The sequence below is a fragment of the Macaca fascicularis genome, chromosome 6 (assembly GCF_037993035.2).
Source record: "Macaca fascicularis isolate 582-1 chromosome 6, T2T-MFA8v1.1".
In the NCBI taxonomy this organism is placed as follows: Eukaryota; Metazoa; Chordata; class Mammalia; order Primates; family Cercopithecidae; genus Macaca; species Macaca fascicularis.
This window is the reverse complement of record NC_088380.1, coordinates 146,346,262-146,363,050: the sequence shown is the minus strand read 5'-3', so window position 1 is coordinate 146,363,050 and position 16,789 is coordinate 146,346,262. Positions and strand designations below refer to the sequence as shown.

Here is a 16,789-nt window from a genome sequence, read left to right as displayed (position 1 = left end):
AGAAAGTCCCTCAAATGGCAGGAAACTAAAACCTGAACTCTAAAAGGTCTGCCTTTTCTAACAAACTGAGAGGAAGGTAGGCAATTTATCAAAGGGAAAGGGGCCTCGATAGATAAAGAGGCACTCAACCAGAGTCCGGAAGGACAAGCAGAAGTTTTCTCCATGAGCAACGGTGACAAGCAGCTGTGGTTATGGGCAGCAGGGGACGCATCTCCACAGCAGTGGCTCCCACCCCACCGCTGTCACTCTTCAGGGGCCCTGATAAACTCACACCAAGACACTAAAGGTTCATCAAAACTTCCTGCGCTTACCCCTCCGGGGTGCTTTCTTAAATTAATTTTTTGAGATATAATTTATATATCATAAAATTCACCTTTTAAAGTATACAATTCAGTGGTTTTTAGTATATTCACAAAGTTATATAACCGTCACCACTAATTTCGGGACATCTTTGCCACCCCAAAAAAAAACCCCGTGGCCTTTAGCAGCCACTCCCATTTCTCCCTCTCTCCAGCCCTGGCAACCACTAATGCTGGGCATTTCATATAAATAGAATCATACAATATGTGGCCTTTTGTGACTGTCTTCTTATACTTAACATAATGTTTTCAAGGTTCACCATGTTGTAGCATGGATCAGTACTCCATTTCTTTTTATGGCGAAATACTATTTCACTGTATAGACATACCACATTTTATTTATCCAGTCATAAGCTTGGATTCTTGGGTCATTTGGATTGTTTCCACACTTCGGCTGTTATGAATAATGCTGCTGTGAACATCTGGGCACAAGTTTTTGTGTGAGCATAGGTTGTCAATCTCTTGGGGAATACACCTAGGAGTGGAATTTCTGGAGCACATCATGAGCACATTTAATTTTTTAAGGAACTCCCAGACTGTTTTCCAAAGCAGCTACACTATTTTACATTCCTACCAGCGATGCATATGGGTTCCAATTTCTCCACCTCCTCACCACCACATGTTATTATCCGTCTTTTCGATTCTGGCCATCCTAGTGAAAGTGGTATCTCAGAGTGTGTGCGTGTGTGTATGTTTTATAGAGATGGGGTCTTGCTACATTGCCGAGGCTGGTCTTGAACTCCTGGTCTCAAGTGATCTTCCCGCCTTGGTCTCCCAAAAGTGCTAGGATTACAGGGGTGAGCCAGCCATGGGCTTTGATTTTCATTCCTCTAAGGACCTTTCTGGAATATTTGCATTTAATAGGAGACAGTCCTTTAATCTACCAAAAAGATATCATTATCAGTCAAGGATACCAGACTAATCCCTGCGATGGTAGCACAGGGCACTTTTTTCCCCCCAAAGAATAAGATGTTTATTTTCTCATTCATTCATTCAGTAAATATTTGTTAAGCACCTGTTATGTGCCAGGCACCGTGCTGGACATTGGGGTTCAGGGTAAACATGTCAGACATGGCTCCTGCGCTAATGGAGCTTACATTCTAGTGAAGGAACTAAGCATTAGACAGCAAACAGTTGGCCGGGCGTGGTGGCACAAGCCTGTAATCCCAGCATTTTGTGAGGCTGAGGCAGGCGGATCATGAGGTCAGGAGATCGAGACCATCCTGGCCAACATTGTGAAACCCCATCTCTACTAAAAAATACAAAAATTAGCTGGGCATAGTGGCATGTGCCTGTAATCCCAGCTACTTGGGAGGCTGGGTCAGGAGAATTGCTTGAACCCGGGAGGCAGAGGTTGCAGTGAGCTGAGATTGTACCATTGCACTCCAGCCTGGGTGACAGAGCAAGACTCTGTCTTGGGGGAGAGAAAAGCAAACAGTTGCACACCTAGTCATGTAATTATGTTAGAATAACTATAAACAGAAGTATATGAAGCTAAGAGAGGGAATAAGGGAGGAACCTGACCAGCTTAAGAAGTCAGGTGAGGCCTCCCTGAGACACTTGTTGTATTTTGAACATCCTGGGCAGGAGAGTAGTTGGCTTATTAGAATAGCAGAGCTATGACTAGTGTAGTCTGAAACATACTGAAGGAGAAAGATGGGAGATGAAGTGGGAGAGGTGGTGAAGCCCAAATAAGACCTGGGAAGAAGTTGGGGGCTTTATTCTGAGTGCAAATGGAAGCCACGGGAGAGCTTTGATAATAGAAAAGATGGACACAATTTACATATTTTAAAGACCACTGTGGCTGTTGCAAAGTAAAGGAGATGAAGGCAAGAGTGAAGGCAGAAAGACCGGAGAGGAAGCTATTGTGGTCATCAAAGAAAGAGACAACGGTGGCCTGGACTGGGGGAGGAGGTAGCGAGACATGGATGGAGTCTCTTGAGGAAGTGGAAATGGCAACCCTTGGCGATAGATGGCTATAGGGGAATAAAGGAGGATGAAGTCAAAGATGCCCTCTAGCTCTTTGGTTTGTGCCATTTGGTCACTGAGATAGGGAAGACTGGGGAAGAAGGTGGGTAGGGCAGATGGACTTGTTGAGTTTGGGGTGCTGTGAGCCATCCCCGTGGAGGTGTAAAGGGAGAGTCCATGTCACCTTAACTTCTCCAAACACGGGCGACCATAGTGAGAGATACGGATACACTGACAAGGGGGGTGTAACCACATTGCCTCAGGAGCTCACGCATGCTAGAACAGTGTAACTACGCCACAGTGTGAGCGCAGCTCTTCCATGTGGAAATCTCCATGGAGTGTGGCTTCGCCACTGGCAGAGTTGGGCTGCAGTGTCTTGGGAAGGCCCTGCCGTTACAGAGGAGTGGCCTTTCTGAGGTGGAAACACCCATGGTCACTCTTTCCCCACACCCTCTGTGACTGGCTCCCCAACTGTCTTCCCTTTTTACCTTCCCGGGGCCCAGCCTCGTCCCCACGACAACATGATGCTGGCAGCCCAGGCTCAATGCACCCGGCTGGGGAGGCCCCATCTTTCCTCAGGAGTTGTCCTTGTCCTCCCAAGGCCCCGATGAGCACAGACATATATGTGTGAGAAGCCCAAGTGGGCAACTGTGGCCCCGGCCACCCCAGTATCCTTCCTGCTGTCCACTGCTCACTCGGCTGGGGTGAAACAATGGGCACAGCAATGGGCAGTCTGTGCCACCCACAACTGCAGAGGGCGCCAGGCAGGGCCTGGCAGATCCAGACTGAGATTTCTCTGGCTTAGCCAAGGCCCACAGGAGGGCCCAGGCCTGCAGTCCTCACAGTGCTTGCGTTCGTCTGCTTATGTCAAGCCTGGGTGCTGATGGGGAGGATGTACAGCCAGGGGCTAGGAGCCCTGAGGTTCTGTGGCAACACACACTGCACTCTGGCCAGACATTCGCTGCCTTCTCTCTTCACTCCTCCTGTGCCATGCAAATGAAGAGCAGGACAACCTCGAGGGTTCTCCCAGCAAGGGGATTTTACAACTGGCAGGCGTGGTCACCTCAGCTGTTTCTCTTCTCTGTCCCTTTCTTAGTTCCCTGGGTCTCACTGACCCAGAAGTGGGGCAAAGATCAGCAGGAGGTCTCCAGTTCCAGCCAGCACGTGGGTTCCAGCTGGGTGTGGGGTCGAGCCGAGGAGGGAGACCTCAGCAGGGGTGGGGCTCCGGGATGCCAGCTCAGCAGCAGGCATGATGTGGAGGGGACGGCGAAGCCGGCCCTGCCCGCTGGATTTTATCAGCATGCTCCTCAGACATATACAGAGGCAGAGCTGTGTATACACTCCTGGCCCCCCGCGCTCCATCCGTCTCCCCACATGTCTAAACACTGAGGGCTCCGAGTGCCTGCCCTCCTCCTCCTCCTCTCACTTTCACCCCCATTGCTGAGGGGAGTGAGAGAGACCCAGTACCCCTGAGGAGACAGGGCCAGCTGGGGTAGCTTGGGCCATCTCATTCAGGAGGCCACTGCTGGGCTGTGTGGGAGCGAGAGGCCCTCAGAGGCCCTGGGAGCTGAGGGGAGCAGGACCTGCTTCTGGCTGTCCAGTCTGGATTGGACGGGGCATTATCTAAAACTGATGTTTGGGGCAAGAATGTTCACTTGAAGCCAGCTTTCTGGATGCCATTCCCTGATGAGGAGCAGAGCTTCAGTGATGTTCATTTCTCAAATGAGTCCAGTCCATCGGACGTGCAGTCTGCGCTAGCAGCTTTAAGGCCCAGCCTTGCTCTCCCCCAGTTTCGCATCCCAGCTGCCCCCTTCCCTTTCCCCAGCCCTGTCTCCTCCCCAACAACTTGAAACCCATGATTTATGGCTGGGGCTGTCCGAGACCTGGAGGCTCCCTCTAGGGGCAACAGCTGATGAGGTCAGGGAGGAGGGGGCTGTCTGGGGTGGGGAGATATGGAGAAGACCCCAGATGCTTATGGAGATGGGGCATAGTAGCCTTTGAAGCATTTCTGGGAGGTTTGGAGCTAGCCCAGCCCTTGGAGAAGGGGAAGAGAGTAGAAGCTGGGGTTCCTCCTACCTCCAACATCTCTCCAGATCTTAGAAAATGACCGTGTCCTGAAGGTGCCATCCCCCGAAGGCCCAGCTCCCTTCCAGCCACTCCCTGGTCCACCATGAGAGCCCAAGCCATGCAGGCAGGTGTAGGTGTCTCTTCCCTGCGCTGCCTCCTACGTTTGTTCACCACGTGAGACATCAGCATCTCAACCACCTGCAGGGGAGCCCCCGGAAAGCCAGGCAGGGAAGGGGAGAGGTGGGCCCTTACTCAGCAGAGGAAGCAGTTCCTGCTCTCATCTCACCTTGCTCCCCCGACAAAAGAATGAAAATCTTCCTGGCCTTTGGAAGTTTGCCTAGAGCTTAGGTGCAAGGTTGCACTGGGCATACGGACAGAGCTCATGGTGGCCTCTCCTTTGCCTTATTGGTGACTAGAACGGACCACCAGACCTCCCCTCCCCGGTCATTCCTGCAGCCTCTGGTCATCTTCCAGTTTTGAGATGGGGCATGAAGGAGATGATTCCTAGGACCTAGAGATGGTCTCAGTGGGTCACTGGCACATGTCTCTCATACCCTCAGTGAGCACCACCCTCTCATCCTGGTCGGGGCACGCCCGGAAGTGCAACGAGACAGCCAAGTCCTATTGCGTCAATGGAGGCGTCTGCTACTACATCGAGGGCATCAACCAGCTCTCCTGCAAGTAAGTGACCAGTAGGGGTGGGCTTGGGGGCAAGAGCAGGGTAGGAGATGCTGGGTCAGAAGTGGAGGGCTCTGGTAAAAGAGGGTTCCAAGCCACTGACAAGAGGTTCCCAAGGGGTGTAGACAGGAAGCTTTGCCCTACTTCCTAGCCCTTTCCTGGAATATAAGGAGATACAAGCTCTAAGGGGCACAAGGGCTTGGGGAGTCCCCATTTCCCAGGCCCCTATCCACCCCATCTCCTGATGTCTACCCTTTCACCAACACCCTTTAGGGAGATGGGGATGCTAGTCTATGCCCTAGGCACTGGGCACTGGGTTTTTCTCTCTCTCTCTCTGTCTCTCTCTCTCTCTCTCTCTCTCTGTCTCTCTCTCTCTCTGCCTCCCTCAGTCCCTCTTTCTCCCCATCTTTTCCTCCCCATCTCTCAGCAACTCTCCAAACTTTGTTCTTAATGAACGTTTCCCAGGCTGCATCTTCCCCAGTAGCGAGGAGCCTGGTGGGGCCAGGCAGAGCACAGGTTCCAGAGCCCTTTGCTCCTGTAGTCTTGAGGGGAGAAGAGGGGTCTGCCCAGAACCAAGTACTGACCTCAGGATCTGGCTGCCCTTCTGCCCTACAGGACCCCATTGTACAAAGATGCCCTGGGTGCTGCCTGTGCCCCTTCAGCCCCTAGCCCCCACTCCATGGGATGAGGGGATGCCAGCAAGGACACCACTCTAGGTATGACCCAATGGGGGAGGTCAGGGTGGAGGAGAGGCTCAGGCTGGGGCCTCTCAGCCTCCCCAGGGGCCAGAGCCTGCTCACCAACCAGGCAGGGTGGCCCCAGCAGGAACTCCAAGGAGCTCAGAACCACCCACTCCCCATAGAAAACGGGGCAGGTGGGAGAGAGGCTGTCGGGGGGGCTTGTTCACGCCCAGCCAAATCTTTTGGGCAGCTGGGCCTACAGTGCCCCCTGGACAGATTCTCTGGTGAGTGTGTGAGGAGGGAGGGGAGCTTGGTGAGGGCAGCACAGACTCTGGACAGATCTAGGGGAGGAGTAGGAGGGGGGCCTAGTTAATAACTTCAGTGTTTCAAAGCAGCCCAAGACTAGAGCCCTGGAAAGGTGCTAAAACTGCCCCATTCCCATGGCATCTGGGCAAAGGCCACCAAAACTTTGATGGGGATTCAAAGAGAGGTGTTTGACCTTCCGCCAGGCAAGGTCAGACTCAGCACTTCTCAGCTCGCATGCCTCTGATCTCCCGCTCCAGATCCACAGCCCCCTTCCTGGACACACCCTTGCTCGGGAATGTGAGCCTGGTCTGAGGAGGCCAGGACTTTTCAAGACCCCTCCACCTAACAACATGGTAATGAGGGACCGCGCCTCCTTTATGCTCATCTCAGTGCTGGGTGACCCGGCCCGCACTGCCAGGCAGAACCATGGCTCTTGCCCCAGCTGGCCTCCTCAGCTGACTTCCTCCCTGGCCCCACCCTGCCCCTGCTGCCACCTCCTTCCCACCCTCCCCGAATCTTAGGGGGAGAGTCCCAATAGCAACAACAGGCCCTCTAGGGAAGTTCTCAATGCAGACTCAGCCCCTCATCCTTCCCTGCCTCCTGCCTCTAGGAGGCTGCCATGTTAGTATGACAGACCCTAGGGAACATTCTAGCTGTGAAAGTCGATCATAGTTCTTTGGAACAGATCTACTAGAAATTCATCAGGGTCCTGGAATACCTCACAGGGATGACCCAGCCCTGCATCCCCCTTTCCTTGTCTCCCGCATCCTCCTCCTCCTCCCTGTGACATATACACTAGGTAGGTCTCTTCTCTTCCCTAGCCCCTTGGACCCCGAACCTTGAAGGGATCCAGCACTGTCACTGAAGTCAGCCCTCATCCAGGCAGGGAAGGTTCTGGCCCCTCAGGACAGGTGCCAGGGCTGAGGAGGGCCATGGGGGCCAGGGCTCCAGTGCTAGAGTTCAGTGTGGGCAAGGGAATGGTGAGATATATGGGCTCCAGGAGGGCCCTGCCAGCAAGGTTGCACCCCTAGGACCTCTGAGTCCTGCCCAGCTAAATCTGAGAGGAGCAGAGGCAGGAGCCTGAGCCATTGTGAAGATGGTGCCCTGTTCCCCTCCCCACCAGGGAAGGGAAGCTGCACTGCTTATAACTTGGTACCCAGAGCCACCACTTCCCCATCTCGGCCTCCCCTGGTTCCAGTCAAGGTTCCTGGAACCAACTTCCCTGACTCCCTTTGTCAGCCGTCGGGGGAGAGGGCATCCCTGGTGGAGATGCGGTCAGAATGGCCCCTCATAGCTGTGCTGGAGAAGGGCAGGGGGGTGGGGGGCAGGGCAGAGCCCAGAGGCCATTCTGGGGTGGACGAGCTGCGGGGGAAGGGGGGCAGGCCTCTTGGGGTTCCTGATGACACCTGAATGGAATAAAAAGGAAAGAATTTAGGAAACGGAACTCACGTCTTACCATTTGTGCTGTTTGTTTACTTTTTATTTTGATTTTTTTGCATTTCCGCTTAGCTTGGATAATGAAACTACACTGGTCAGTTTCATTCCAGTTTCTATAAAAATCAGTTTTCCTTCCTGGTTTTCTTACACTTGTTGTTGTGTATTGGTTCAGAGCCCTGCAGGGAGTGTTGGAAAGCAGGCACACTCCGTCCCTCCTGTTTTTCTGGAATTCAGTGCCAAAAGAAACAGTGTCACTGATACTGAATTTTGTTTTTAAAAAAGACAACGTAGGGGGATTTGAAAATGGGAGTCCAAATCAAGGTGACTGTCCCCTGTCTGGGCCAGACAGGGGCCTCTGTAGTCCCTCTTGCTGCTTTCTCCTCTTCTCTCCGTGTGTTTGTAGAGCACGGTTGGTGCGTGACTCTTGGGGACTGGTTCAGGGGATGATGACAGAACAAGACTCTTTCCAGCCCTGTGCACATACCAGTGGCATGCCTCCCCTTCCCATCAGCTCATCCTCCTCATCCCTCTGCCCCTACCCCACCCATGTCCAGGTGATTCCCCATCCCACCCCCATCTGCCTGCTCATCCTCGCCACATCTTCACCCCTCTCATGAATTCACAGGCCCTTCACTCCCTCCAGTGCCCGGGGCACACTGCCATCCTTCATCCACCCCCTCCCCCGGGTGAGGGCAGCACACATGGCATTATCCCCAGGCTACCAAAAGGTGAAACTGAGGCCCGGGAGGTGGGGTGGGAAAAGGGGAAGGCAGAGGTCCTGACCTCTCTGTCACCCCAGATGCAGCCCATGGGCTCTCCTCTCTGCCCCTCTCTCACCCTGCTCTTCTCCAGCCCTGGGGACAGACCTTCCCAGAGTCATAGCCGATGACCTGGTGGGAAAGGCTGGGAAGGCTGTTACCCGCTGCTCCTTCTAATCTGTCCTCTGTGCCCCCTGAAAATCAGAGGGTCAATCCCAGTTTCAGTGGGAACCACCAACCACCACCCACCCCCAATGCTGAGTTCAGACTCCTATCCTGGTTCATAGGCTAATGTACCCCATACTCTCTTACCCTGGTATTAGGTGCAGGTTAGAGAGGCTGTAGGCCCAGCTCGCCCCCAAAGCCTTCTCTAGGGAAGCCCCAGCCTCCTGAATGTGACTCATCCCCAGCAAACAGGACTAAGGAGAAAAATAGGAGTGTCCTGACGGAGCTAGCGCCCCAAAAAACAGCAGTAGCTGTCAGCCTTCCACCACCCCTCACTCTGCCCCTCCCCAGTGCCTTTTGCTTTGTTCAGCCAGTGGGGAGCATATTTTCTCAAGGAAGGAAGGTTAGGACTATAATGTTGTGCAACTTAGCGGCCATGAAAGATGTAAGGATGTAGTCAGCATAGTCCAGGCTGGGTGTGAGATAAGGGCCACAGGGATGTATGGAGTTATCGTTGGTCTCCAAAGGTCTTAGGACAGCAGCCCTGCTTGTCAGCAATGGAAATAAATTTCCCCTTGCCCCTCCTGCCCCTGTACTCCCCCACTCTCTCTCTCTATCTCTCTCTCACACACACACACACACACACACACACACACACACACACACACACACACACACAGGTTTCCCTGCCTCCGAGAGCTGGGCTGATCTCAGACACTGGACACAGACACATCTATCTCTTTCTTGTTCCTTTGTGGAACCCAAGAGTCATTTTGGCAACTTCCTGGGTCTTCATCCTCCACTCCCAAAGGCACTTACATTTGAAAATCACTTCTACCCCTCTAGTCCCCATCACAAGTGGACATCAGTTTCCAAGAGCTGAGCCTGGCTGGAGCTTGTTGGGAAGCCTTAGCCACTATCTCCATTTTCCTGATCTGGGATGAATAGGGACAAGGGCCAGGGATCAGAGAAGGATGTGTTGACAAGGGAGCTAATGGCAGTCTCCTCCTCCAAGCCACCCTGTTCAACAAGATGAGCATGCACCCTCTCCCCACCCATGCCACTTTCCTGACACACTTCCCGCCCTCCACCACCCCCTGATTAGCCAGGCATACCTGCTCACACAATCCTACCACTACAAGACAAACAGCCTGCCTCCCCTGGAGGAGACACCATCAAGGCCCAAAGAAACTCCAGCCCTCTGCTCACCCACCACTCCCATTCCCCACTCCTCCAGATTTGAGGTCACAGGATGTTCATGAGTATCTGTCACAACCAATAGCTACCACTTACTGTAAGCCTAAGTGGCTTCCTGACGGTTGCTATATACTGCAATGCTAAGAAGTAGAGTACACTTGCCTCTTGAGGAAGTTTACATTGATTAATTTTGAACGGTAGCCTATTATTGAGGGGGACACTGGTGATGAACTTAGCTACTTTCCTAAGGAAGAAGATGCAGAGGCAATATAGACCCATGTCTGAGTAGGGATGTGGGGAAGGGGTCTAGCCCTCCCTGTAAGCTTCTCCTTAGGTATCTAGCCTTGCTGGGGTTCAGAAGAGAGTACAGGGGTGGGAATGTCCTCCAGAAATCTGCAAGACTTCTGCAAGAAATCTGAGATTCGCTTGAGGAGAGGGGTGGCAGCCAGAAAGCAGAAGAACGTGTACCTTGGGGGTAGGGACAAGGTCAGGGAGATTGAGTGGGTGTTGCTCTAGAGCTGTAAGCAAGGCAAGATCGGAGAATGAGATCCAGGGCAGGGCCAGGCAGTGATGGAGAAACAGATCATGGGGAAATGGAAGAGTTTCGCAGGCTGGCTGCCGCTAGGACCTTGAGGTGGACCAGGCTTCCAGGGTCCTCCAGTGAGCCTGCTCCAATCCCTTTTGTGGTCCTTGCCACCTAAGGCCAGATTCCCTGCACCTGGTATCAGGAAGGCCCACTTTGGGATGCTGATAATTCCAACTCCTCCCCAACTTCCCATTTCCCTACTAGGCTTTCCCCATGTACATTGCACTGGGGCAGCCTTCTCCAAACCATGTTCTACAAGGGTTCCTCAAAAAACAATATCCATGGTGAAATAAATTTGAAACACAAATAAATTTGAGAACTTACATGGAAAGTTCAGCTGTTTCCTCCTATGAAACTTTCATAGTCTTTCATAGGTGAAGGTACACTGCAACTCTACAGGGCACCCTGAATGTATTTCCTACATTGATTTGGCCACAGAACCCTCTTTGAAAGAACAGATAAAATATCCCCTAGGTCACTTTTGTCATAGACATACACAGTCTGGGAACAGCATTCCCGAGTTATTTGAGTTTTCTGGGGGCTGTTTCTTGGAGGAGACAACCTGTCCAGGGCCCAGGAGAGAATCCTTCAGTCGGTCCTGGGAGGAGTAGCTCCCAAGAACTTGGTATTCCTTAAGGCTCCCAGATCCCTGCCAGCTGACTGACTGCCTGGCACCAAGAGGCCACAGTTCTTGCTTCATGGGGCACCAGGCAGGTAAGAAGGAAAGTCTCAATGACCAGTAGGACAACTTCCCATCTTCCCTCACCCCACTTACCTAAATCATCCTCCCCCCGACCCACCCCACCTTCCCCACCACCCATGGAGCCACATCTATTAGACAGATTTTCGAGGAGATTTCAGAGCCCTCCACCCAGCCCTGACTCCAGTCCCTTCAGCTACAAGTATGACCCCAAGTGCCTGACTTGGTTTTTCTCATTCATCACTGTGCACTTTGATTTCTAACCTTAGCCTCGCGGATGATGCCAGTTTGTTCTGTGATTTTTCCCCTTTTCCTTCTCCAGATGTCCAAATGGATTCTTCGGACAGAGATGTTTGGAGAAACTGCCTTTGCGATTGTACATGCCAGATCCTAAGCAAAGTATGTTTGAAGATACAAACACAAGTCCCTGCTCCTTAGAAAGCTTCCGGGTGCAGTCCCCCCAATGTAGGGCATAGGGCCAGGGGTGTTGGTTGTTTTGATCTTTGGCTGTTTTGTTTTGTTTCTCTTTTCTTTTTTGTATTTTGGTTTGTTAGTTCTTTTTGTTTTGTTTTGTTTTGTTTTGTTTTGCTTTGTTTTCATTTTTGGCCTAATCCTTGGGTTTAAAGTTCAGGGCTGCAGGTAAGGGGCAGAGTGGCAAGGCCAATACAAATGGTAACGGTGGCAAGGAACCCAGCTGGCATTGGCAGGAGCCCGTGCCGGGGTGTTGCAATGCCTGTGTCTTGCTATCCTGGCTCTCTCTTTCTGGTTTTCTTTCTTTTGGTAGGTGTCCTGTGGGATACACCGGGGACAGGTGTCAGCAGTTCGCAATGGTCAACTTCTCCAGTATGTCTCTTTCTTCTATTTCTTCTCTTCCCTGGTGACTGACAGTCTCCCCCTGGGGAGGGATGGGGCCTTGCTTAGCAAGACTACGGGGAGATGCAGAGGGTGTCCTGCGCTCCTTAGAGGAGACAGAAACGCCCCCTGGCACCCCCACCTCCACATGTGGACTGTACCTCCTGGGCACAGTAATGCCAAGTTCTCTCTGAAGCAGCCAGGGCCACACCCAGGCCTCCTCCCGACTTCTGGGGTCAGGCAGCCTGGCCAGAACGGGAGGAAGCATTTGCGGAACCCTCGCCTGCCTCTGAAGGCTGCCTGAGGGTACCGATGGGGCTGGCAGTGAGTGTGTGCGTGTGTATGCCTACGTGTTTGAGACAGAAAAAAAGTTCTCAGAAAGCCCATTTTCCAGTCTGGCCAGAATTTGTTTGTTTGTTTTGAGGGTTTGGAAATGGGGTAGAGGGAAGGAAGAGGAATTAAGGGAGAGCAGGACCCAGGGCAATGGTTTCCCTGAATACCAAAGATATTTATGTGGCTACAGGATGGTGGGAGAGGGGGCAGGGGTTGGTGCTGGAGATGCTAAAAAGTTGAGGAAATGAGGAATTGAGGGGTAACTGATGACTCCAGCACCTCTGTGGTCTGTATCTTCCCATCTAGGATTTTATTCCCTTCCTTTCTTCAACTTCTGAGGTTGGAGCTTTCTCTTTTGCACAGTTTGCCAAGAAAAAAAAAAAAAAAAAAAAAAAGGAAGGAAGAAAGAAAAGTGAGCCCCGAGGCTCAAGGACCCAGCCATAATTATGGAGTGGTTTTTTTTTTAATTTGGGGCCTGAGAGCAGTTCCTTCCAGCACCGCCAGGTGGGGGTGGAGCAGAACGAAAAGCCTCTGGCCGGCCATTGATTCTGCTTGAGGACCAGGGGTCCGCTGCCTTGCAAGGCCTGTCCCCAGTCACCCATCCCATCCTGCAGAGCAGGCTAGGCCCCTGCATGCCACCACCCCCTGCCCGCCACCTCCTCTTCTCCAGGGAGGACAGCTGGGCCCAAAGAGGAGTTTGGAGCCGAGTGTCCATATGGCACTGGATACTGGGAGGTAGAACTCTGGGAGGTGCTGAAGGTGGGATCCAGGGGACCATGTAGGTAGCCCTTGGAGAAAAGGGGTTTGGGGATTTAGGTCTCAGGGTGGAGAAATGATCCTTCCCAGTCCTCCTCAGACCACAGCACAAAAGGTCAGCAAGTTACTCCCCACCCCAACCCCACAGGGGCGTAGAGACCCCTGGGGGATGGGAGCTGCTTGGCCCAGATGGTCAACTATCTTAATAGAGTGTGGGAGGCCAAGGAGGAAGGGCAGAGCCTGTGGGCAGGATATGTGGCCCAACAGAATTCTCTAGAACGCAGGCTCTGCAATTATTTCAGAGTCATACCCAGCCCTGAGTGCAGGACTGTAGAGCAGGAGGGCCCCCAGGAGAAGGCAGAGCCCAGGCAAAGCTGGGGGCCAGGTGAGAGAGACAGTGGGGCAATATTCCTCTTGGCAGAGAGCCTCCCAGGCTTGTGGGACTGTTCTGGACGGGGAGTCCCAGCCTGTCCTGAATCAGAGCAGCCGAGCCTCCGGAACCCGGGCCGCTATCCAAGGCCTCTCTGCCAGCTGGGCTGCTTCAGCTTTCAGCCTAAATCTGCTAGGAACGTCAGCAGGGTCCCAGGAGCCCAGAAAAGAGCCCGCAAAGGCAGTCCAGGCCCTTCTGCCTAGTGTGTTCAGTAGCTTGACTGTTACCTTTTCGTAAAGGATTTATGCTCTTCAAGCACTTTCCCAGAGAGCACTTCATGTACTGCTCTAGCAGATAATTACTGAAAAGGTAGTGTAAAGTGCTGGCTTAAGTGTTCAGGCTTCGGATTCAAAGAGACCTCAGTAAAAATGCCAGCTGCTGAGCTTACTAGCTCTGGGGCCTCTTTAACTTCTCAATTTGTTTTCTCATCTGTAAAATGGGGATGATGACATTTATGCCTGTGGGGTTACTGTGAGGATGAAATGAACTGCTGCACATGAAGGGCTTAGCAGAGAGCCTGCCATTGTGATTGGAGTGCAGTTTAGTACCTCTCCCAGCTACAGCTGGTATGGGGGTGGTGGGCAGCATCAGGCCCCTAGGGGCTGACTCCCAGCACATCCTGAGCAAAGTGTCCAACCTTCACACCCTGCCCAGATAGCATCTAGACCAGGTTATCTTTTGCAGAGAACAAGGAAAGAGCCTGTGACTGCAATAGCACATTGAAGCTTCTCTTTCTTCCACAAACAGCCCCTCCGCTCCCCATAGGTCAAAGCTTGTCCATCTTTATGTCCCCATGTAAAAGAGCACATATACTTGTACACATAAGCACAAACGTGTGAGCACGGGCTCATACATGCACACACAATCATGTTCTTACACACCTGCACACATGCGCAAACCCATGAGCATGTGCTCACACCTGCAAGCACATGTGCAAACACAGGAGCTCATGCTCACATCTGTACACACATCTGCCTCCTTGTCCAGGCACCCTATGACTGTATGTCATGGGACATGTCCAGGATGAAGAATTTGCATATTGTCTGGTAAGCACAGCCCTGTCAGGAGTCCAGCATCAGGTTGCCATGGTTACTGGTCAATATGCAAATTTCTGGTTAATAGGACCTTCCTGTGACTCAGTGGTGCCACTCCACCCTCACTGAGTGGCAGCCAATGAACATAATGAGTGGGAAGATCTTCTCTTTGCTGGGGCGGACACAGCCATAGGCCCCTCATGTTCCATCCCATGCTTCCCAGTGAGAAAGCTGCCTACCCAGTGACTGGCCAAGCCCTCAGTGACCCCACCAATCATGCCAGCCACCACTCTAAACAGTACTGGCCTTTGACTCAAACAGGAGGCCAGTTAGGAGCCCTAGAAGCTGCAGCTGCTACTATTCGGTTCCCAGAGGAGTGACACAGAAGAAAACACTTAAAGAGCTTTGGGAGCCCTGCTCACTTCTCCAGATGGTCATTGTCCTCAGCAATACCCAGCCAGGCCTGCCCAGAAACTCAGTGGGCAGGAAAGCCATGGCTTAGCACCAAGGGACCAAAGGATCTGGCCTCCAGTCTCCCTTCTGCCTCATAATTTGCTGTGTGACCTTGGGAAAGTGTCCTAGCATCACTGGGCCTCAGCTGCCTCATCTAATACAACAACCTCGTCGGAAAGTGGGGCCCAGACCAGCTCTATGAACCCAATCCTCTTTGCGTCCCAGGTGTTGTGGTCAACCTGGGCTGTTCTCTTAGGGCAGCAGGGCTAGATATACAAATAATGTGAGCTCTCCAGCTGCCTGAAGGGTCCCTGGGCCACAGCATTAACTACTCAGTGAGAGGTGCGCCAGGGTTCTTTGAGAATTGTCAAGTTTGTGCTGTCTACTCAGCACGCCTGACCAGCCCTGGGACACCCTGGAGAGGAGTGGACAAACTATACTTAGGGCAACTTTTTCCTGCCTCCAAGCAGTCAGAGTGGGACTGCAAAGAAACCAAAACGTCCAGCTCACTCCCCAACCTGGGATTTAATAGCTGTACAAGAAGGGCTTGTGTCTGGAAGGGCTAGGAGTAATGAATGCTTCATTGGTATGGTCTCTGCATGGAACTGGGGGGTTGAAGCCCCAGGATCTTCCTCCAGGCTCTTTAGTCAGAGCCATCACAGTCCCTGGCTCAGAGCCACCCTGCTCTCCCGCCCTTTTCCAAATGCAGAACCCTCTGGAATCCCTATCAGGAAGTAGACGAGAGGTCCAGGGACGGATAATGCGTAGGACTTCCTGCAGATTGCCAGGTGCTCGCCTTCCTCCGAGGCAGATGACAATATCAGACACAGTGTCACACCCTCCGTGGATCTAATGGAGCTGACTATGCACCTGGGGAAGCCAGAGAGTCAGCAAATCCAGGCTAGGAGGAGCGGGGCCCTGCACGCGTGCTGAGCTCATGCCTTCCAGGCTTGTTCACATCTTCCTCTAGCTGTGTGCAAGCACTTTGGACAGACAAGGAAACAGGGATTATGGCTTACCCACATCCACATAGTGAATTAGGGATGAAACTGAGACTCCAGGCCTGTAGACCGATGCTGGCTGCTACATTAGAATGGTAGGTGAGCTTTTTAAAAACACTGTTGAGATTTCTGGGCTCCCACCTCAGAGCCAGACTTCCTCAGTCTGGACAATTCAGAAGCTCAGCCAGGTTTGCAAACCTCCTGGGATCCTATGCCCCAGCCTGATGCCCACGTAACAGATAAGAGACTGAGACTTAACTAGATTGGTGTCACTCAGGGTGGCACAGCAAGCAGTAGGTCAGTGCAGAGCTGACCCTTGAGTCAGGGTCCTTTTATTTAACCCTTCAATGATATGGGGGTCTCCATCACAGGGTCCTGAAATCACACATTCAAAACACGATCCCACTTCCAAGACTGTCATTTGTCCACCATTTGAGGAACTCAGACATTCTACAAGTGAACCCACTTGTCTCTTCCTGTGAATTGCAGTTTGCTCTTCTTGGTAGTGAAATCAGGCTCAGGCACCATGACTCAGCCCTGTAGGCTTCTAGGGTGTTGGGGTGTCAAGTAGAGAAGTGACCTGCTATCTGGAGCTTCATCCTCTTCCTCTTCCTGCTCCCTCCCACAGATTCTGAGGCTCCCCACCCGGGCTCCCAGTAGGTGGACAGGCCAGCTTGGCCTGTGGGGCAGAGCAGGGACATGGGGCAAGTCTGGGGACCTCATGCCTGCACTCTGAACAAAAAAAAAAATAGGGCCCCCAACAAGGGAGCTGGGCAAGCTGTCTGCAGGAAGGCTTGAGAGTTGAGAGTGCTGAAGGCCTGGCACTGACCGCTGGGAGGAGCAGGGGAGCTCCTGAGACCCCACCCCCACTTACCTTTCCTCCCAGGGACATTTGCCAACTGACTCTTGTGCCTCTGCCTCCCCACCAGGTACTAACCCCACAGCTCATCTCTAAAGAGCCTGCCCTGCCTGCTGTTTCTAACATCTCCTCTCTCTACCCTCCTTGGGGCTCTTGGGGACTGGGTGTCA

The 16,789-nt window shown here is 52.6% G+C and overlaps 1 protein-coding gene across 13 annotated transcripts in view; it reads left to right on the top strand.

The window, feature by feature from the left end:
- NRG2 (neuregulin 2) overlaps positions 1-16,789 on the top strand; it is a 266,404-nt gene that overhangs the window by 236,379 nt on the left and 13,236 nt on the right. For 5 of the 13 annotated variants that reach the window (XM_065546860.2, XM_045394950.3, XM_065546859.2 and 2 more), the window contains 2 exons: positions 4,955-5,075; positions 11,224-11,300. In XM_065546860.2, the coding sequence (XP_065402932.1) occupies positions 4,955-5,075; positions 11,224-11,300 (198 nt within the window). Of the gene's footprint in view, positions 1-4,954; positions 5,076-11,223; positions 11,301-11,685; positions 13,162-16,789 lie in introns of those variants that run through there. The other 8 variants (XM_073994405.1, XM_073994407.1, XM_073994406.1 and 5 more) reach the window with 4 other exon arrangements.